This window comes from Typha angustifolia, chromosome 2 (genome assembly GCF_048772165.1).
Source record: "Typha angustifolia cultivar Huaian chromosome 2, ASM4877216v1, whole genome shotgun sequence".
Lineage (NCBI taxonomy): Eukaryota > Viridiplantae > Streptophyta > Magnoliopsida > Poales > Typhaceae > Typha > Typha angustifolia.
The window spans coordinates 7,058,359-7,082,118 of NC_133240.1; the positions used below are offsets into that span (position 1 = coordinate 7,058,359).

At 36.6% G+C, this 23,760-nt stretch overlaps 2 protein-coding genes across 3 annotated transcripts; one reads left to right on the forward strand and one right to left on the reverse strand.

Annotated features, from left to right (window-relative positions):
- Positions 1 to 954: 954 nt before the first annotated feature.
- Positions 955 to 3,816, reverse strand: LOC140773916 (geraniol 8-hydroxylase-like). Its single transcript, XM_073116704.1, has 2 exons — positions 2,857 to 3,816; positions 955 to 1,803 (listed from the first exon to the last, which is right to left on the reverse strand). The coding sequence occupies exons 1-2, from the start codon at positions 3,796 to 3,798 to the stop codon at positions 1,177 to 1,179; spliced, it is 1,569 nt and encodes a 522-aa protein (XP_072972805.1). The 5' UTR covers positions 3,799 to 3,816; the 3' UTR covers positions 955 to 1,176.
- A 5,362-nt stretch (positions 3,817 to 9,178) lies between these two features.
- On the forward strand, positions 9,179 to 20,328 carry LOC140769566 (uncharacterized). Of its 2 annotated transcripts, XM_073110305.1 has the most exons (14): positions 9,179 to 9,613; positions 10,768 to 10,901; positions 11,035 to 11,184; positions 11,303 to 11,414; positions 11,688 to 12,036; positions 14,680 to 14,893; positions 15,804 to 15,893; positions 18,364 to 18,619; positions 18,717 to 18,829; positions 18,975 to 19,073; positions 19,160 to 19,207; positions 19,425 to 19,535; positions 19,623 to 19,713; positions 19,869 to 20,328. In XM_073110305.1, the coding sequence occupies exons 1-14, from the start codon at positions 9,358 to 9,360 to the stop codon at positions 19,964 to 19,966; spliced, it is 2,121 nt and encodes a 706-aa protein (XP_072966406.1). In that variant the 5' UTR covers positions 9,179 to 9,357; the 3' UTR covers positions 19,967 to 20,328. The 2 variants fall into 2 exon arrangements, with proteins under 2 accessions (XP_072966406.1, XP_072966415.1); XM_073110314.1 differs by lacking the exon at positions 9,179 to 9,613 and having other exon boundaries at positions 10,776 to 10,914.
- Positions 20,329 to 23,760: the final 3,432 nt, after the last annotated feature.

Sequence of the window (23,760 nt, forward strand, 5' to 3'; positions counted from 1 at the left end):
CCTATTTAGCCATTGGAGGGCTAACATGCTAGGATTATATGATCTTCAGCCACTGTTTTGTCGATAACTCAAGATCTAACCGTCCAAACCTTGCGATTTTGGATTCTTTGGTAAGCTCTTTCCAAGAGCGACAACATATTCAAAATTCAGAAAGATCAATTGGTTAGATTGTTCGCAAATTCTTTCAAAAGTTACGAGCCTAATTGAGTTCAGCCTAATTGAGTCCAAAACTGTTTCGAATCGGATCAAGTAGGTTCGTAACATATTAATTCTTAATTGGACTATACCCATTATTTCTGAAAAATAAAATAAAAAATCAAAGTTAAACCTTAGTGAGCCGAGTTATGATCAAATCCAAGTTGCAATTAACAAGCAGAATCCAATCAACTACGAAATGCACTAAAAGAGAGTAAGAATACTAAACTTACGTTAAGAATATTTATAGAAAAAAAATAAAAAATCTACTAATCAGTGAAATCATATAAGAGCCCAACTGGTTCACAACCATGAGTCCATGTGACGTATCCAGAAAACACACCAAGCTTAAAAGGTTAAGAGGCACGATGGAATTTGGTGTGGGCCAATTTTGTGTAGATCAGTTTGGATAATTATCTGATGACTTTAATCACATTTATTCAATCCCTACAACCTTATATATGTATTGGCATAATGGTAGCAGTCAAATACATGCGATTGATATATTAGCATGTATCTAGCAAACAAAGTAACAATTAAATAAAATAGCTACCAAGGCCGTTTGCACTATAGCTATATAACTATACCATATATGAGAAAAAGGTTAAAATAAGGGGGAAAAAAAAACTTCCAAGATAAATAAAATAGCTTCGTGCATATAATTTTCTTGATGAACTATGAGTTGGTAGGCTAGCTAAATAAAGAGATTAATATTTTCTAATATATAAATTAGATAATTGTGCAGACCTTCCTAACAAATAGGCTCAAATCAAGTATAACATCCATTAAATATTTTAGTGAAAAATTACTTAAATGTCAATTATAACATCCAGAGTATTAAACACATAAATAAACACTAAATATCAATTATAATATCCAGGGTATTGAACCCATAACCTAGCTCTTAAAAACTTAGCCATTATGCTACAGTGGTGAACTTTTTACAAAGTTTGACACCGCATGTAACCATGCATAAGCTTCCTAGCAATAGAGTTCAGGCTTCGATAACCTCGGAGTTGGAATGGCCACCAGTGGCTTAGCCTTCTTGAGCACGATCCCAAACCTTTCGGACAAATCGTGCTCCTTCCCCTCCTGCAACTTCCAATCAAACGAGTGCAGCAACGAAGCAAGCGAATAGGAAACCATCTTCTCCGCCATGGAGATTCCAGCACAAATCCTTCTCCCCGACCCAAACGGGAAGTAATCCAAATCATTCCCACTATAATCCCACCTCTTACCCTCCTCCAAGAACCTCTCCGGTTTAAACTCCAATGGGTCTTTCCAAATCGACGGGTCTCTTTGGATGGCCCATACGTTGACGAAGACCCTGCTGCCTTTAGGGATGTAGTAGCCGTTAATGGTGGTTGGAGAGCTCGGGCAATGGGGGATTAAGAGAGGGACGGCGGGGTGGAGACGGAGGACTTCTTTGATGACGAGGTTGAGGTAGTGGAGCTTGGGAGTGTGGGATTCTTCCACGATGTGGTCTTTTCCTACTACTTGGTCGAGCTCGGCTTGGACTCTTCTGAGGATCTCCGGCTTTTGTAGCATCTCGGCCATGGCCCACTCCATTGTGTTTGACGTCGTCTCGGTTCCTCCCACCACCATATCCTGTTAAGAATAAAGCACATAAAAAAAAGTGAGTGTTATGAAGATATTCTAGCTCAATTTTTGGGACTAAACTTTTTCTGATTATGATAATCTTGATCTGCTAAGATGGAGAGTGATTTTTACGTTAGGTCTTAAAATTAAGTTTGCAATCTTTAACGTATGACTCGACACAAATACGAAGAATATAAATTTGTCTGAATTTATAGCATAATTATATTCAGAGCTAATTATTTGAATGTGTCTTATTTGTGCTTGTTTTTTCAACCAATCTATTTGAATTAAATAAGTTACGTCATATTAACTCGTATATAACCACAGTAACCCGTATATCCCTTTTAAAGAATCATTCATGCCTGGTTATGGATCAATAATCCAAAATCAGACAAGCTATATAAAAGATCAGCCTTAGCCCCTCGCTGCATGAGATTTTTTTCCTACCGTTCATATCTGAGTGGTCCTGGAGCTGCATGGCCTATATATACCTCCTGTCGTCTAATCAAGTAATGTGCAAGCTTGCCAAGTAATGACGCCGTACTCTGGACCACAGAACTAGATAAAGGAGTGGCTATATATCTCAATCTGTGGCAATAAGATAATCCTATCGGATTGAGCTCAACTCAATTTTACTTCTTTTTTTAAAAGAAGTGTAACTCTGTCTCTATATATACCATTAACCCTTCATTTCAATTGAAAATTGATAATTAATGAGCAACCCATTAACTTGTAATGTTCTTAGCAGGCATGCAACTTTAGTGCATGGACTAGTAGCAGGGACTAGGTAATAGTTGCTCCACGTAAACCCTAGCAATTATCTAGACGACCTTAAGGAAGCTAAATTGACATGTTACGAAACAATATGTCAGACAACCGTAATAACGAAGTAAATAATATTTAGAAAACAAAGCCTAATTATTTTTTGTCTTTAGTCTTTCTTGATTTTCTTTTCTCTCTTAGAGGAATATTTTTATTATACTAAGTATACGTATTTATGTACTTATAATTCTTAAAAGATTACTGGAAGTGAATTAATTAGTTAGATGTAAATAATCTTACCATGAGCAAGGCTTTGACATGAGTCATGGTGAACGGCGTCTTGCTATCACCTCCTCCGCCTCCCTTCTCCATCTTCAACATGACCTCCAAGAAGTCCTTCTCCTCTTCCTCTTCCTCTTCCTCTTCCTCTCCCTTCTTCTTCTTCTTCCTCTTTCTCTTCTCAATAATCTCCGCAAACATCACATCAAACCTTTCTTTTAACACCTCCATCTTTTTCCCGATTTTTTGCAAATCGAACCTTTCCAGAAAAGGGAAAAAATCCGACAAATTGGGGGTTCCGAGCAATTCGGTGATCTCCGCCACCAATTCTTGGAATTCTTTTCCGATCTTACTCCTCTCCTCCCCCGGCTCCACGGTTTTTCCCCACAGCGTGCTCGTGATCACGTTCATCACCGTCAGGAACATCTGCGCGCCGAGATCGACCGGGTTTCCCGATTCGGCGAAGACGTGCGCGACGGTGGATCGGACCTCGCCGCGGCGGAGGTGGTAGACGGCGTCGAGGCTGGCGGGGCCAAGGACCTCGCGGACGCAGACGCGGCGGAGCATGCGCCAGGTGTCGCCGAGGGGGTTCCAGGCGATATCTGCGCCGCCGTAGGCGAGGACGCGGCCGGCGGCGGGGACGTCGCGGTTGGAGAAGACGGGGTCCTGGTCCTTGAGGACGGCGCGCGCGACGGCGGGGGTGGAGACAACGACGGCGAGCTTGGATCCTAGGCGGAGGGACATGAGGGGGCCGTAGGAGAGGGCGAGGGAGGCGAAGTGGGTGTGGAGGTCGGGGGAGAGGAAAGGGAGGAAGCCGAGGAGGGGGATGCCGGTGGGGCCCGGAGGTAGAGGGGGGAAGCGGCGGCGGCGGCGGAGGAGGAGGAAGATGGAGAGGAGGAGCGCCGCCGCGAGGATTGCGGCCGAGGAGAATAGGGGAGAGGGGGAGGCGGCGGTGAATTCCATGGGGGAGGGAGGGAGGGAGGAGTGGAGCGTATGTTAGGTGCGAGGAGTTTTTTATTTTTAAGAATGAGAGCCGGAATTGGTTCTTCTTAAAAGAGTCCAAAGATAAGGGGGAACGAAATGACCAATCTGCTGGCTTATTAACTTCTCTAAAAGTAGGCTCTATCCTTACATCTAAGAAGTAATCTAATTTAGAAAAACACTCAAATACAGTGTTTTGAATGCACCAACGTGGCAAAGCCCCCCTATTGAGTATATGAACTATCTCTGTCTAAGTCTGATTCAAGCATAAGCAGGCTACCAGGCTTCACCAACCGCAACACTATACGGATCGCCCATGCCTCCATTGGCAATGTTGACTCAGCAGGGGTAGACTCCCAGGCAGCACAATAAGGTTGCCGCCATTCGATCTCAAAATCGCCCCCACTCTTCCCTAGGATGATCCGACAATAAATGATCAATCAGTGTTAAAATTGACCTAGTCTTGCTATGTAGTCGTTCATGTCACATGTTGCCTTGGGGGAGGATCCTCAAGGCTCTACCGATCCAACCATAGTCTGTCGCTAGCTGACTAGATTTGCGGGCCGCAATCCTAGGTCAATCCATTATCCCTTCAAAATATACTGCATTCCTCTACTTCTACAAGACCGATAAGGTAGAGGCAATAAGACCTTTAGTCCTTCTATTCATCTTCTGCTCACTATGTCATCTAGTCGTGATCCATTCTGGGTTCAAGCGCTTCGCCAGATCCACCACCTCCTAATGCAAATCTTTGATCTCATCCCATAGCTCACGAGTGTACCTACATTTGGAAAAATAGGTGATTAATGGTCTCCGGATGCCGCCCACACAAGGCACAAAGGTTTTCATGTCCTATATTCAATTTATAGATAAATGCTCTTATAGGTACCCTCCATTATAACAACTTTCAATAGAAGATATGCACATGTGGAACGACCGGTAGCCTCAACAACTCCCTCTATCCAGACCAAAGATCCTTATTATCTAAAGCCAAAAAAGAGTAGATGGAAGAAACCCGAGGCTCACTCTTTAGGTGCAGCCACCAAATCCAAACATCAGCAATGATAGCGTTCCCCAAAGATGGCAACATGAAATCAAAGGCTAGGTTCCTCCCTTATTTCGAATGGGCTGATCCTCTAACCAGTAGCCCCCAGCCATCAAATTAACCATCAACAGCTTATCGTCTAATAAGCAAGTGTGTATGAATTATAATACGAGGTTGCCTGCACTAGGGGATGTCCATGGCCCATAACTCACTAGCTATCAAAGTTTTTTTCTTGAAAAAACAAATCATCTCAATTGTTTGGTGGGAAGAATTAGGATGAATTTAAAATGGCCGCCCATCAAAAAAGGAAAGATTATATGCATCCTTGGATGTAGCAATTTGCTGGAGAGTGTTGTCGGCATTATCAGTTATTTAGTTATATTTAATCTCCTTTCTTTTTCCTTTAAAAAAAAATTATTGTTAGTTTTTGGTATAACTTTTATTCACAATTTGTTTCTAAAAATACTCTTATTTTCTTCGTTTTCAAAAGAAAGGGGGAGAGGGAGAGAGAACATTTTAGTATAAACAATATTAGAAATATATATATTTTTATTAGAAGAATCTATTGGTAACTTAAATAAGACTGCTCCGGTTGATGAACTCAGCCGAGATATCAAAGTTGAGAAGATCACAAACCACGTAGCAATTTGCAGAGACCTTATAGCCTTCGTGCACCCCTAGTTGGTGACATGGTTGGCTTCTCGGAATATATGAGAAACCTTCACCTCTCCAAAACCTTCAAGGAGAGTTGAGTAGTTCACCATAAGCGCTCGGATAGTAATACGACAATGTATTTTACAAACTATCTAATATTGGTCCACAAATATTTCTGAGAAGGAAGAGCCGCAATGTATAAGTATGAAAAATTATGCTTTTTTTCATACAATAAATTATAGCTGGTGAGGTCGAAAAGAAACCCATTCGTGCATCTAGGATTGCAGAGGATCAGAATAAAGCATAACTGAGACTACAAGAAGAAGATGCCATCGATGTCATGTAGTCACATAGTGAGTGAATGTTCTAAAATTGCACAGGTTCAGATAAAGCATAACTGAGACTACGAGAAGGAGATGCTTCTCTCGTCATGCAGTCACGTAGGGAGTGGATGTTCTCATGTTACGTTCTAACAAGACAGATCGAGTAAAAATTTGATTCGAAAATAAAAAAAGTAGGTTGCTGGGGTTTCTTCCTTTGTTTTCCTATTGTGAGTATGTATTAAGACCAAGATGAAAAAGATTATAGATAGAATTAAGAGTAATTCCTCCTAATTAGTCAATATCAACATCATTCCATCCATTCATGTTTTTTAACCAATATATACAAAAACTCATTATACACTAAGGACCCACGTTTCTCTCACTTTGACAAATTGACTACCCATTATCTCCCACGACTGTAGGTGCAAATATAGAAGGACCCACTACACCAACATGACAAGATAGTAAGTTGATAACTGCCCAAATCTTCTTATTCTCAATACTTATCTGTAATAGGAATAAATTGTCCACGTTTATGATAAAGTGCATAACTCCTCGGAGCTTTTCAATTTACGTTAAAAATACTAATTCAGCGTTTTTTTTTTCACCATATCAGAAAGTGAATTCGTCCAAAGTAAATTCATATTCACATTAAGTTTTAATAAATAAGCTTCTAAAGAGGCCCAATTTGGTCAATTACTCTGATACTCGCCCATACTATGCTAAAAATAACATGCTTTATTTTTTATATAAAGTAAATAAAGAAAAGTTGATTTTGTACACTAGTGGTTCAATTTACCAACTTATCTAGAATTTTAACTAATTTAAGTTACTCTATCAAACTTCCCATCTCTTATCCACACACTAATGATCTATTTTAGAGTTCGTACTATATAGTTTAATTGAGAGGTAGCATGCATGTAATTTAGGTCTGAATGATGCGCAGTTGGTGTAATCGACAAGAGTTTTGTTCTAAGCTTCAAGTAAAATTAGTTCCAATCCTAACTTAAAACATTAAATCTAGTTTGAGCCGAATCCAAACTCAAGTCTAATTTGAGCGTACTTAATTTATAGTCGATTGATAAATAAGTGCATTCAAAGTCTATTTTAATTTAAATCTGAATTAAGCTCAAATCAAACTTTAATTTAATAAATTTTATTTATTTATTTATTCTAAGATATATTAATAAATAGAAATATGAGTCTTATTAAGCCGAGCTCAATCGAGTCAGGCCTATGAATTAGTTTCGAGTTTGATTCAATTAATCAAGTTTGGTTTACTTTAAACACAAGTTAAGCCGACTTAATTATTTTGATAGCCCATAAACTACGTCACCCGGGGCCTCTTATTTTACAAAGCTCCAAAGAAAATATCGAAAATCAAGTGTCATTGAAAAATCTTAGGTAGCCAACAAGTGACATTATTATTTATGAAGAAAAGTTCGTAAATGACAATAATTTACCTAACTTTCAAATATTCCAAAGATACAGGAGATAGAATGATGACTTCTGATCTAACCTCCCAACTTTGGTCGGCATAAGACAATATTACGAATAAAAAAAATTATCATGCTTAGAGGTACATGAAAATAAAATTAAAATATAAAGCACGATTAGAAGATTTACAGTCGTAGAGAGTTAGCTTGCGATTCCGTCACAACGAACATCAACCCTATAATAGAATAAATATAACTATAAAGATTATACAATAGGCATGGTGCTTATATTTGATAGACGATGAGGGATATGTGAGCGGTGAAAGGTAACGATAGAGATAATAGAGGGGAGGTATTGGATTAAGTCGTCAACGAGCACAAGTAGTTATTATGTATGAGAGATTTTCTGAGAATTGGCTCCGATAGTTAATGAATGCTTGGAACGTATGAAGGAGCTCTCATCGATACGAATATGTTATACAAATAAAAATAATAATTTTGTGGCTCATAGTTTAGTTAGGTTTGCCCTAGCGAATCGGGTTATCAAGATATGGTTGAACCCACCTTATGATTTCTATTGTAACCTTTAATGAATAGATCTTTGGATTTTTATTAAAAAAATACAAAGAGTGAGGAGGAGGTCGGAGCAACAACATAGATGGTTGCCGTGGTTGCCGTGCCCATTACAACACTGAGTCAGTGACAGCCTCGTTGGCCTCTGCGATGACGGCCGAGTGTCAGCATTTGCCACGGCAAACAAGGAGAGAATATTAAATAGAGAAAAAAGGATAGGGAAGAATGAGGAAATGAGATGAAAAGTATTCTCATAGTGGAGGAAAACTCACTCTCTCTGCTTCCCTTCCCTTCCCTCCCCTCCCCTTCCCTACCATCGAAAATGATAGAATGAACCCGTCGGAAGAGAAAGTGGAAGAGGACAAAAACAAAATTAAAGCCCTCGCGGAGCTCTGTGCTAGGGTAGGTCCCTCTTAGCATGATGGAGTTTGACGAGTGAATTGTTAATTGAATCACGTCGCTCTCGAAGACATGACAATCTTTATACAATCGCATGTAGTTGGCAAGCTTTGTATATCATAGAGTTTTGGTACGGCAACTAATAAATAGTTGAAAGCTTAACTTGAAATAGGAATAATAATAATAATAATAAGGCATAGCCAAACATAACTTTAACAATAGTCTTTGATAGTTTTAATAGAGTTGAATGACTTATTTCCTTTATAACTAAGGAGGCCATATAATCAACTATAACCCTAAGTAATTATTAGAAAGAATTTTTTTTATTTATTATTTTTGTGGTTCTACGGCTCAACTCAGTTGATTACTTGGTAGTGTGGTTAGTTTGGGGGAGTACCTCGACAACGGCTTAGAGAAGGTCTCAGTGACATTTAGTTTCGAAGCAATAGTTCAGTGATGCACACGATTTAAAGGCTAAACTAGGTATATTACTATATTAGCTAAAGTAAGATAAATCTTAAATACATTCAAATTTAGAGGTATTTATATATTTAAGGGTAACACGTAAAAGTTTATATAAGTTCATATTATTTAAGGTTATTTATGTCTTTTATTGAAACGCAAAGCCGATGATTTTTTAAGGGTATCCACGTAAATTTTTTGAAGGGTATAAGAAAATATATGAAATTTAGAAGTGTGTAAATGCAAAAGATCACCCTAATTATTTACTTAGAAAATGTCTTTCTCTAGACACCTTGATTTCTAAAGCCTCTCTACCCAAAAATCTTGCCCAATTGGATCCAATTTATTGGGCTCGGTCTGGGCCAGTTTATGGGCCTCGATAAGGCCAGCTCAATTGGGGGGCATTTCGTGTCCTTTTCCAACGTCTTCGCGTTTGTCGGCTTGTCGCCACTACTGGGAACTGCTCGGTGATCTCTATCACTCTCCAGTCTTCCCCCATCTTCGAACTCGAATCCAAATCCGACCACAGAAACCCTCTATCTCGATCTGCATTCATCCTCCTCCACAGGCTTCCCGCCCCCACTTGATCGCAATGGAGGAACCCTAGATATCAATCCCTCCGACAAGCTGTTCATGGGTCGGCCCATCCATGGCGCTCGCCGTTTGCTTCCGCCCTCACCGCTGCGTTCCCTTCGCTTCTCCTTCCTCCCCTCCTCGCAGAGGCCGGCGTCGTCTTCTCTTCCCGAAGTCCACGGCGATGGCGGCGATGAGTCAAGGAGGAGGAGCTGCGGTGGTATGGTTCAAGAACGACCTCCGCATCGACGACCACCCGGGTCTCGTCGCCGCCGTCGCCGAGCACTCGACCGTCGTGCCTGTTTACGTGTTCGATCCTCGGATTTTGTCAGGTCTGCTTGTTCTTTTTCTTTTTAATGTATGTTGTTATTGGAAGCATTCCTAGTATTCACTAGATATACCTCGTAACAAAATGGATGAAGTTTATCATGTTAAGAAACTTGATATGCAATTCCTCCAAAAAAAAAAGAAGAAGAAGAAAAAAAAGAAACTTGATATGCATGGGAAAATAAGATAAAAAGCAGAGATTTCACTGTACGAGGATATCCAAGTGAGATTCGCTCCACAATCAGGCATCATTCGAGATATGAAATTACTCTAAGCAATTGCATTTTGATCTTTAAGTGATGTATAGATTACTCAAAATGAGTATACGTATAATATTGACCCATATTTGTTATGCTTATACGTATAATATTTATCCATATTTGTTATGCTTATACGTATAATATTTACCCATATTTGTTATGCCTATTATGATTCCATTAGGAGTGAGTATTGTGATCTCCTTTCTGGAGAATTACTCGAGATGCTTCTCAGACTTATGTGAAATTTTCTTTCATTTGGTAAATTAAGACACTTTAAAGAAGCACCAAGCATTATACCACGTTGTATATGGAGGATGCCAATGTTCAAACTTGTTCCATCCGCACACTTGAACCTGAGGTTTGGGCTAGAAGTTCAATTCTTTGGTTGAATAAGCCATGAGCTAGGTCCTGCCTGTTGACACCCCTTTGTAGCACACAAATTCCTGTGCTCGACATGCCTCAGATGCATAAATTGTTACCATGTTGAAGATGCAACATTTCTAGACTCTATAGGGTTTGTCCACACATTGGTGAGCCTTAAATGTACTCAGCTTGTTTCATTACTTTATTAAGCAATTAACTCATTAAATTTGAGTTTCTAGCATGGCCCCTTTTCTAGTGATGTTATTGTTGCTATCAAATGGAACATAAACCTTTGGACATTTATCAAGGAATTTCCAAAATGCACAATCTTTGGAAGGAGCCAATCATATTTTTTTTATGTAACATCCCGTGATGTTGGGAAATGACTTCACATCTTCATGATACTTCCTCACTGAGTTCCTGATCTTCAGATGTAACAAATTTTCTTCTTTTGTCTTGTTGAATCTGTGTGGTGGTTGTTAAATGACTTTTTATGTACTTGGAATATGGCATATCAAGATTAAGTTCATGTGCAGGTTATTCTGAGGTGATGCTAGAACTACTTCTCTTTGCTTTGGGTGATCTTAGAAAGTTGCTGAAGTCCCAAGGGTGCGAACTACTTATTGGCTTGGGAAATGCAGAAGATATTATTTTCAATATTGTGAATGAGGTTACTATACAAGGTTTTTATTGAACTTATGAAAATGCAACTCTAGTTTAGATGGCATTTGGTTCCTACTTGTATAAGAATATTCATCGTATTTTTCAGTTCCCTGATTGTTCATGTTATCGAAGTGTAACAGGTAAAAGCTAGCTGCATATTTGCAGAAGAGGAGGTAGAATATAATCTTCGTAAAGTGATCACTAATGTGGAATCATCTTTATCCGCTGCACCTTTTGCATGGGGAGGCCCTGAGTTTGTATTTTGGAGAACTCCATTTTATGATGTTAAGGTATATCCGCATCTTTATGTCTCTGACTCTGTTCATGTTCAATTTATTCTGAGCAGGCGAGCAGTTCTGCACATCATGTACACTAACAAGGTTCTCACTAAATCTCTTGTACCTTTAGGATTTGAGGAAACTACCTGCATCATATAATGATTTCCAAAAGTTGAAATTATCAACAACTACTCCACTTGCAGCGCCAACCTTGCCTGTGCTGAATATGGAATCAGAAAGAGGTGTGCTTATAAGATTCTTTAATTTCATGTGCATTTTGTTCCATTTGAACATCTTGCATGAATGCATCCATTTGCACATGCCTGTTTAAGCCTTTTCTTTTTCTTTTCTCCTTTTGAAAGTGGGGATGGTTCCCCAGTTAGGATTTTATTTGGTTAACAGAAACAAGTACAGGTGAGCTCTAAGCATAGGAAAAATCAATGATGAAAAGGAAGCCAGTTTAAGCATATTACTAATATAAGCATCGGTGTTTGGTGTGATGATTATATTCTTAGGTGCTTTACCAACGCTTGCTGAAGTGAAAAGGTATCTGACTGAAAACAGCAGCCAGTTAGATGAGAGCTGGATTGCTATTAAGGATTTGTCAGCTAAATCCATTTTAAGAAAGGAGAACGTCAGTCAAGCAACGGCAAAACTTGGTTCTACTGGAAATCTTAAAAACTACAAAACAAATGATGCAGAAATCTCAGTGACATCAGGCAGTATGCGAAGGATAAAATCTGTGAAGTCAATGTTTGCATCAGAAAAAGCAAGTGAAGTGAGAGGAGGAACTGACATTGTATTGGAGGCTTTGGCCGCTTATTTGAGATATCTAGAGGGCACAGCAAAGGATGATTGGCAAGAGTATTAAATCTATCTTCCTGTTCTTCCTTTTTTTTCCTGTTTGAACTTTGAGTTTCAGCAGTTCCATTTAGCAAATGTAAATCTCACTGATAAGTTCTATTTTGCTACATCTTTATATTGTATACTTTTGTAGGATTTTAATCAGAAATCTGCCTAGCTTTATAGAGTATGTTCTATAGGATTTGTATTAGGAGAATATTTAAACATGATCTCTTACAGTTACCTATGTGTATATGCTTACTATTTTGACAAACTTAAACATTTCACAGCCAGACCAGGTCTGAGTTCTTCGCTTTTATTAGATCTTATTTAGGACTTGGGAGTTGGTTGAATTTGGATGCATTTCTGTAGTCTTCTTCTTTCTGGAACCTGACAATCTTGACTCGTATCTTAACTTATCGACTGTATTAAAATTTATTCATCCTGACACATCTACTGTACCAAGAACATTAATACTGCACTTGAAGGGATATCAAGTCAAATAATGTAGAAATTTATATGGATGACATAAGTGACGCAGAGCTTTCAAGTAGCCAATGCAGCCTATGGGTTTTCAATTTAACTACTATGAATATTAAATTCTTGAGAATTCTATACATAATTTAAGTTAGTACATGGAGCTAACAACTCAATCATCTAATCATTGAAAACTTAAGTATCCACATTATTTTTGTTGGAATATTGATTTTATCTTTTTTTTGACATCAAGCTTTGTGGAGAAACAATTTTTCTCCTCTTTCTTATGCTTTTCTCGGTAAGCTTCATAAGTTGAATGCTCCAAAGGAATCGTTAGCGCATAGAACTGAAGAGAGTGTTCCTTGGATACATGGATTCCAATTCGGTTGATTCTAAGACAAATCAGGATCAACCATAGTCGATCCTGATCCCGACCAGAACTAGTATATTGATTGGTTTTAATCTGATATCAATTAATTTCGACCGCATCGACCAAAACGAGCCAAAACGATTTTTTTTTTGAAGAGGTTGGATTTTAGCTCCGACCTAGGAGACATCAGCAATTGATGTCTCTCAACAGCCTTCTTTTCAAATTTTCAGCTTTTACTTTCTATCTTCTGCACACACGCTTCTCCCATCCCTCACGCTTAGGGGTGAAAACGGGTCGGGTTAACTCCGACCCGACTCGGATCGGATTCGGATAAAAAATTTCTATCCGATTCGGATACGGATAAAATTTTTGAAAAAATTCGGATACGGATTCGGATACGGGTCGGATATATTTTTCGGATTCGGATACGGATATCGGATATCCGTTTACCCGCATATTTTTTAAATGATTTACAGTTTATAGTTTGCTTATTTAAATAGTAAATATTAATATTATTACTAATAATACGTTATATATTATTTATAGAGATTAATTTATCTAATTTTTATATATTTGACATACAAAAAAATTATTTGTTGTAAAACTCTTAATAATTTTATGTTAATTATATTTAAATAAAATATTATAATTATTTTAAATTCAATCAATATCTGTTTAAGATTCGATCCTTTATCCGAAAATTATCCGTATCCGTTTAGTTAGGATATGGTTTTAAATTTTGTTATCCATCCAATATCCGTATCCGAACTAAAAATACGGATCCGGATATGGGTTGAACACTATCCGATCCGTATCCAATCCGTTTTTACCCCTACTCACGCTTCATTGAGCTCATTTGGCGACCAATCCAGCGAGCTCCTGCGACTACTCCGTGCTTTGATTATCGAGTGAGTTTTTTTTTTCTCTTTTATCTATTTGTTTCCATTTCTCCTCTCTCTCTCTCTCTCTCTCTCTCTCTCTCTCTCTCTCTCTCTCTCTTTACTACTCTTTAACTCCCTTCTTACTGCTGTAGAACAATAATAAAAAGAGACATATCTCTCTCTTTGTTTCACTTTTGCATCAGTAATTTATGAGCATAAAATTTTACCATATCTAACTCGAAATTCATTATGATTTTGAGTGTATATCTTTTTTTTTTAGTTTTAAGGCTTCACATATCAGTAATTTTTATTTTTTTTTGTCACTTTTCTTAATTTTTAGAAATGGTCATGTGTTATTAAATAATATATAGAATTTTATGTAATTAAAAATTGTTCTGATCCAGTATGGGCGGCCGATACGGCTGATGTATATTATTTTTTTGTGCGGCCGATTTCCGTCCTGATCCCAAGTTTCACAACTTTGCCAAGATATTCAACAGTACTTTAAACATAGTATAGTGTATTGTATCTTTATGTGGTTTAATGGTAGGTGTTGATATGAAATGGGAAAATTCTTTTTCTAGTAAATAGTTTCATTATTTACATATTTCTAAACTGGTTACATCATAGATGAATACTCTCTCATATTATACCATCTATTAATTGAGAAATTTAATTATTATTAGGATATTGCAGGAAATAATGCTGATACTAATCTTTGTTGTTGTCATCATTAATGCAATTACTGTTTACCTTATGATATATGTTATATTTAGCATGTTATGATATTATGATCCTGATATGATTATCTGACTTGGGAAACTCCACTGAATCTTTTTACTCAATGTGTTTTGGTAACGCTTGCTGGTCATTTTGTTGGCACGAAGTCCATGCTCATGTTTAAATGTGAAGTTTATTGTTATGACTTATGACCAGGTTGCATGAGAAGTCGCGGAATGCTGAAAGCACAAGAGGTGCCTCATTTCGTGCTTTGTTTGGTGCGGCCCTTTTCCTTGGAGCTATATCAAGGAGAAGAGTTTACTTTGAAGCTATTAAATATGAGAGGGAACGTAATGCTGGTTTTTTATCTCCATTTGGATACTCAGCACCTACAGTAACAGCAGCAGTTGATGCTGTTTGCTCCATGGAGGTATGGAAGCAGGAACTTTTTGCTGTCTGATATTGTGCTTTTGTATTTCTATTTAACTCTTTTGAAGTGGAGTTACTTGGGCCCATTGGGAAGTTATTGATGATCAGAGTATAGCATCAGAGATGGAATTGGTAGGTCTGAATATGTTGTATCTTGTCAAAGGTAGAGTTGCTCGGGCCATTGAATACTGGGAGGGGCTTGTACTTCTTCAAAATACGAGGAAAATAAAAAACAAAAACCAGTGGGATATCAGGAATTTACTCTTCATCTTACTTAATCACTTATCACACATCTACGCACAAGAAATTAATAGTTTCCAGATAATTAGCTAAATTTGTTCCGTGGTCACATCATGTGCTCAAGCTACTAATTTGGCAGGTAGATGAGATGTCTTTGAAGTTTGAACTAAAAGTTTGTGTTATAGGCATTTTGGATGCTTTGATCAGTATGAATGACCTGGATCACTGCATTAGATGTCTGGCCCGTGGGCTGTGGGTTTTCCTTTAAGAAACATCCAAGTTAGTTGTTTCTGAGGAAACATTTAACCCTTGCCTATGTGTTTGTGTAAGTGAGGTTATATTTGCTTGCGTCAATGCTTAATAAGAGCAGAGGTAGGTATTACTCAAGCCATCTAGTCAAAGCAGGCATCATGTAAAGTTCATGAGAAATATTACATAGAAGAAAGAGAACTTGTCTATATATATATATATACTTCTTTTTCTCCCTAGCTAAATGTCTAGCTACTTTGGGTTTTTTTTCTTAGCAACATAAATACATATAACTTGCTTATATGTCCACATACATAGATTGTGCATGGTTGCCTTCCTTGCTTGACCGCACACATTGTCTGTTTGTTCTGCTCTATAGATTTTAGCTTATAGAATTCTAACACTTCAGCTATTTGTGACAGTGGTATTCGCTCTTGGCTTTGAAGTCACAAGTATGCAACGAAGGAATCTATCCTATTCGGGTATGGAGATGGAATGGTTATCTAGTTCAGGTAACTGGTGTATGGTCGAAGTGCATTGTGATTTTAAATACTCCACTTCTTTAATTATCTTGATGGGGATGCAATCTTTAGCATTAGAAGCATAAGTCTTTGTCACAACATGGGATCTTACTGGCCGATCATTGGCTCATCACATACCTCAGATCATTGTGTGCTGACGCTTGTAATGATTGGCGCATATTGCCAATGACAACCAGCATAGCATTTAATAATAAAATTTAGAAGCCTTAAAACAACTGTAAGTAGAGTCAGACAATTCTGTGAGAACATGAGATATATGTTCATGTTCGTGTCATTCATTTTGGAAGAACATGTAGACTTCACACCTTCAAAATGAAGTTGTGTTTTCTTTGGCTGCTGGCCTATTGAGTAGCATTGTGATGATTATAAATTTTACAATTTTGTCAGCCGAAAATGCAGGCTTATTTTCTCAATTTATATTTGACATCAACTTGGTTAATGGACATGTTGACAATAAGCTTTGCTCCACTATGTGATAGGGAATTCTCTTGTTACCGACGAAAGGAGTTCCGTTTCTCTAGGTTATGTTTTCTATTTTCACCACTGTTACCCATCATAAATCTGTTAATTAAATAATGAATAGAAATTGAAAGTAGCTTATTTATCGGTTTAATTCTATTATGACCACAGCTATGATGTAGTTAGAAAATATTTTGACTGTAGAATTCTCTGTTTTTGTCTTAGAAAAAAATATTGATATTGAGACCTGGATTGATAGACATATCGGTACCAAAATCGATAAAAATACTAAGACTGACAAAAAAATAAAAAACAATTGCAAAATAAAGATATTTTGTCTCTCACAATTGATCAAGAAATCAATCAATCCAATAAAAAAAAAAACACTTTTTTGATTGGATGGGAATGAATCAAGAAAGTGTTTATCGTACCGTAGCAAATCTAGAACCTTGGTTCTTTCCAAAATTTGTGCTACTTTTTGATACATATAAGATTAAACCATGGATTATACCAATCAAATTGCTTCTTTTAAATTCTTCTATTTATGAAAATAAAAGTCAAAGTAAAAACATCAACATAAATAAAAAAAAATCTTAAATTGGAAAATTCCAACCAACAAAAAAACGAACAACAGACCCAAGTAAATTTTAGATCATATCTACGAAAAGAAAACAAAAAAATATATATAGAAGAAGATTATGTGAGATCAGACCTTAAAAAAGGTAAAAAAAAAAACAATCCAAGAAAAGTAAGGAAGCAGAACTGGATTTCTTCCTTAAAAAATATTTCCTGATTTAGCTTATTTCATGACATACAAGTGAGTTGTTTTTGCAAGGTGAACTGAGCTTAGTTAACTTGGAAAAACTTGAATTGATCAGGCAGCATTTTGCTTTTGCTAATTTTTAAATGGATCTCACTGTTTTCTCTAGAGGTCAAATCTTGGAGTGTACTAGTGATGTCAAGGCCTGTTGTGTTTGGATTTTCAAATCAGCTTACTTATGTTTAGGTCTTTCATGCATCGACAGAATTTACTGGACTAAGATATTTAACTACTAGAATTATCAGTCTGATTTCACATATTCATCCCTAATCTTGAAGTTCACATTGAGCTTGCTTGATTCATGTTCATGATACTAGGTTATTTCTAGGCAAATATGCACATGTAAATGTCTCGGGTCATTGAATACCAAGTTGCATTAATGTTCTGCCCATGCTTAAATCTGGTACATCTTACCATATTATTAATACATTCTTCTCTGTGCTTGCTTCTTTCTGTATAAGAATGACACATGTAATGTTGCCTAAAAATAGCAGTCTCTGACAATCAGTCTTAACATTATTGCATTCATGCCCTTGAAATGAGTTAGCAACCTTTACTAAAACAGTATTCGGCAGTGTACATATCTATAGTTTTTTTCTTTAAATTTGTGTGGAATGATCTTTGATCACTTGTTGATGTGTTGGGCTCAAACATTGGAAAATGCTACCTGCTATTATTAAAGAATTTTATCTCTTTGGTCTTTATTGTATAGTTCATTTGCAGCACATCTTTTAACTCATTCAACTTGCGTATAACCTTATACCCTTTTGGTTATGGTAGTAATGCTAGTACATAGTTCTGTGGACTTGATGGCTAATAACCAGTCTGATGACATCAGAGTAACCACTTTAAGAGAGTATTTTCTGGGATTCTAAGTTTCGAATTCAAGCAACATGTATTCAATATAAAGCTAGGCCAAAGTGTCGAAATTTATTCTGTTTTCACTGTCAAACCTTTTAAGGTTATCTACTTTGTTTTCCTTCTGGTTTTCCAGCGGATATTGAACACCGACAAAGTTCAATGTGGTTTACTTCTTGTAGCAGTGAGATCCAATTATATCTACATTTGGTCCTGTATGAAAATATGTAACTTCCTCATCTAGAATATATATAAATTATTTATCTTCTGTATACAGCTCATCTAGAAGATTTTTATTTTCAGTATACAGCTGTTGGGCATGAAGGTCCTGCAGTTCTTCTTGTACATGGATTTGGAGCTTTCTTGGAGCATTTCCGTGGCAATATTGCTGACATCGCTGACACAGGACACCGAGTTTGGGCAATCACACTTCTTGGTTTTGGCAAGTCAGAAAAACCAAATGTCATTTATACAGAACTTATCTGGGGAGAATTGGTGAGAGATTTCATTGTTGATGTTGTGGGTGAACCCGCCCATCTTGTTGGCAACTCAATCGGTGGTATGTTAACTCATAATATGAATGTGACTTTAAAGAAATAGCTACAAATAAGTAATGCTTCTTTCTTAAAGAGTGTATGCTCTTTTATTTGACTTAGGTTATATCGTTTCCGTTGTGGCTGGTTTATGGCCTTCTTTAGTAAAATCTCTGGTTCCCATCAATACTGCTGGTTCAATAGTTCCAAGTTATTCCACCGTACCATTAAATGAAGTAAGGCATTGAGGTTCTGTTTTCCATCCAGTTCATTGCTGCATCTATACCACTTACCTGCCACATATGCTTTTATTGGTTTAAGTTTGGTGTCAGATCATTGAAGTTGATTCCTTCTCTTGTGTTTTTTTCTTCTTTTTCTCAGGGAAGCCGATTGTCAGGGCTTTCATGGTTTCAGGCTCGCCTCCTTTTGCTATACTTGAGGTCAAGAGCTGGAAAGATCCTTAAGGACTGCTATCCTACTGTATGTGAGCCTTATAAGTCTCCTCTTCGACACTTGTACTGATTATATCAACTTACATATATTCAGCATTTTTATCATGTGTGCAGAAAACAGAACGGGTTGACAGTTGGCTCATAAATGATATAGTAAGGGCTGTATCCTACCCATAAGAATAACAGTTTTGTTAGGCAAGTAGGTTGTCATAGTTAGTAATACTATCTACAGTACAAGATCAATACGACATTGGAGATTATAATATTTTCATGCTGTCTATCAAATTTCATGGTTGCGCTAAAATAGGAGTGAATATATTTATATCTAGAATATCTGTCCCCTTTATGGTGCAAACATTTTCCCTGACAAGCACCCTAGTCATATGATCCTGGTGCAGCTGCAGTTCTTGAGAGCATACTAAGCTTTGGCCTGTCGATTCCTCTTAATTTCCTGTTCGACTCTTACGGAGGAGAGGTTTTAATCATACAAGTATGTGCAAGTGAGACTGGTTGTATTCACCCAATTGCGGATGGTTATGTACTAGTCTAATGCTCATTTCCTGTCTTAAAAAACCAGGGGATGAGAGATCCAATACGCAAATCCGAGTTGTTTTTGTCCATGATCAGGGAGCATTGCAGCAAGGTTTCAGTTCGCGAGCTGGATGCAGGTAATTGATTCTCTGGAAGTAAATCTTAGCTGTGCCATTCTTGCATAAGCTGCAGTTTTGATGCAATGCAGAATTGTTTTGCTACTATTTGTGCTTGGAACTCTTCTGACCTTCTTCATGTCACTCCATCCTTGCTCTTGCTGCTGTTACGTCAGGCCATTGTCCGCATGATGAGCTTCCAGAAGAAGTAAACAGGTTACTGAGCGAGTGGACGAGCACAATTGAAGTCAGCCCTGCCATGAAGAGAAGCTGATGTTTCTGTTATGCAATTACCATGAGATCTTTTTATCTTCTTTCTTGGAGAATAGAGTATTACAGGGCCCGAGAGGAAGGTCCAAGTGATACATTTCAGTCGACATTGTTCATGCCCTGTCCTTAAATTATGTGGTGCTATTAGAGCTTGACGCATTCTCTAAACATCTCTTTCGCTAGCTCTGATGACATCTGATGCATGTCTTCTACTGTATGGAGGACATTGCCCCTTTTCTCTCTCTGCACTTGGTAAATATAGTATCTTGATATAAAAGTTGTATCTTGTCTAAAATGTTCTTCTGTTGAAATTCAGATTATAGGAGTTGCAAGATTTTAAGAACACAGGTTGATTGATGGTCGAAAGTCTGCAAGATCTTGATATATTGTGAAATTTTTTCCTTAATTGTTTAGAAATTCCCCAAACAAACAATCTGACAAGTCCAATACACATTCCTGAATGAATATAATAGAAGGAAGGTCTTTTCTTTTACTCCGTAATGCATTTCTATGCAACTGGCATGGTTGATTAGTAACTCATCTTAGGCCATGGTTGGATCAATAGTTCATTACACAATTTTTTTCCACTACTTACAATCACATAAAGGGCATTTTGGACAATAAACTATATCTTTTGCATTGTTTTCATCCATAAAAATAAATAAAAAAACTTAAAAGATAGAAAAATTATCAAAAAATTTCTATGTTTTGCTTCTATTATGGTTCACACTTCACATTAGCTATTAGATATTTACCATTCCACCTAAGTAACCCTGATGTTAATTTTCTTAATAGAAAGTTACATACATATATAAGTTAAAGGTGCTAAAATAATCTTAATACCTATGAGTTAAATTCTGTGACGTTAAGATAAATATAAAAGGGAACTAGATTTTAAATTCAAAGGAAGGTTATTCTAAGTATTTTTCTTTTTTAACTATTGAAAGTAATGAAATATATTCTATTTTTTTATTTAAAAAAAAAATATGAGTAGCTCTGCACGTATGCAAATAAAGGGATATGCGAGGGAGGTGTCGAGCATCACAAAGTCAATCTATTCACAGTTAGACAAACAGCATCACCAATTTCCACCACAATTAATTTGGAATCGTTTCTTTTTCTTGATGGGAAGTTTGATTTGCTTGAGAAAAGCTTGGAACTGACTCATTCATTTCCTCCACCTCGGAACCAACCCCTTTCACTTCCATCTCTCCATCCTCTCTCCTGGCTTTGCTGTTTGAGACTTGGACGCCTCCTTCTACCGTCGGCCATTCTCCCTCACTCCATGGAACTTCCTCCACCAGTCCTTTCTATTTAATTTTTAAACTTAATTCCATTTAGACTTTCTACTGTTTTTCATATATATTTTAACTTTTTTTTTAATTATCCGTGATAAGAAAAAGAAAGTAATTTTTTTTTTTTATAATGTAGTAGGGCTGTCGAACGTGGTAAAAAAGTTTAGAAAATAGATGTAAAAAACTCTGATTGTTCGTGGTGGTTGGAGTGAAATTATCCCTAATTCCTAAGTGGCCAACAAATTATACCTAAAAGAGAAGAAGAGAAATGAGGTCGGTTCGACCATTGCAGGCTAGTGGTTGATTCAAAGATGTAGATGATCATGAGTTCTATGAAAGTTTTATGTATGCATAATTTAAACTTATTACAATGCATTTTATAGAAAAAGAAGGTCGTCGGTTCAAATTCTATTATAGGGATAGGGGTGACTTGTAATGAACATCCCAAACATATGCATAAATCTTTGACGAAGAATTCTTGAAATAGATTACCAAACTCTTCTTCTTTCTATTCCTTAATAAGTTTTTTTTTTTTAACCTTACTAGATGCTTATATCATGGATGAGGATTGTATTTCTAAAGCAACTCTACTTTTTGCTCAATGATGCTTGACTAACAAGACTAACTAATCATAAGTGGAGGCCAGAGTTTCTAAGTTTTTGGATACCAAGTTGTCTCCTTACTACTCTTGATATCATCATTAAAGTTCTTCTTTTCCAAAAGAAAGGAGGTCTTATTCCAATTATGTAATTTGTGTCTACTTCACTTCATAGTCATCTAAATTATAATATTAAGAAATTAATTAAAATCACTATATATTTTAAATTTATTATTATTATTCATATCTCATCATATTGATATTTATTATTCAAATCTTCCTTTTTTTTTAATAAGAAAAAGTAACTCAAAAACATTATTTGACTAGTATTCTTAATGGCCTGTCACTATATAAATATGGGAGAAAAGTAAAAGAGGGAATCAGATCTTAGAGTCAAATAAGAGCTATTTTCCATATTTTAAAAAGAGAAAAGAAAGACACTTCTCTATTTTGAGACATTAAAAGAGGCATGCAAGAATTGAATGGTAAATATTTATATAGCAATATATAAATTATTTTAGATAAAATTTTCTTTATAATCTTTAGTTTATTAAACTAATAATCCATCAATAGTGAAATGCAATAATAAACATAAGGTATGAAAGGGATCAACCAACCGACGCTCGTTATCCAACCTTTCTTTTTTTTCACTCCCATTCGTTTCCTTTCTTTCTTTCTTTCTCGCTTTCCATGGAGTTCTGTTGACTTAGACAATATCGACTAGATTAGTGGTTTGATGACAAATCATTTGTTGGATGTTTGAAAGTCAAGCAGCGAGGCAATTCCCATTTGCCAATTTTGGGCCCATTTTTTTTTATCTCCTTAATCATGTTGAATCTATAAATGACATCGGTTGTGACGTCGAGATGACACACAAGTCTCCCGTCACTTAGGACATGGATCCCCTCGAACCAACCCGAATCTATGAAGGAATCATTTGGTGGGTTGTCGGAACCTCGTATAATGTGAATAATTTGATAAAAATTGAGATGATTTATTTTATCGGCAATTTTGCTTAGGGCCGGCAAAATATTCGAGGCTACTAACCGACCTCAAATAATTATTATGAGAAAAATTATTTAGTGATTTGGTTGCTCAATGACTTTGGCTCAACGATTTGGATCGGTTGATAGTTTCGCGTACGATTGGCTTGAAGGAACAGTTCGACGGTGCAATGACTTGGAGCAATATCCTGGCGGTATTTAATTCTGAGCAATAGTTCAGCGATGTATATGGTTTGATGTCCAGACTAGATGACTTAATATATTGGCTAAAGCGGACTTAGTGTCTCTATATCTAAAAACGATTAGCTATCTATTTAGCTCATATTTAGCTTTCAGGCTATTGAATGATCAAGAACCTATCTAACCTAAGAGACATTAGTAATTGATATCCTTAGCTATCTTTTCTTTTTTTTATTTATCTCTCACACATCGTCCTCTCACCCCTCATACTTTATTGAATCCATCCAATAGTCAATTCAGTAACCTACTACGGCTATTCCACACTTTAGTGAACTCGGATGAGTGTTTGTTTTCTCTCATTTCTCACCCACTATTTAACTTATCTTTTCTTATTATTATAGAACAATAGTGATGTGAGAGACATCTTTCTTCGTTATTATTCTACGGTAGTCATTTATGAGCATAAAAAAAATATCAAATATAAATTGAAATACATTATAGTTTTGAGTGAGTTTTTTCTTTTAACTCTTAGACTTTATATGTAACTATTTTTTTATTTTTTATTTTTCTATTATTTTGAAGAAATTTTCCATAATTTTAAATAATAATAGAATTTTACATAATTAAAAATAGTCTAATCTAATACGGACCGTCGACAAGATCGATATAGTTTGTGTTTATATTTTAACAAACACCAATATAACAAATAATTACAATAAGT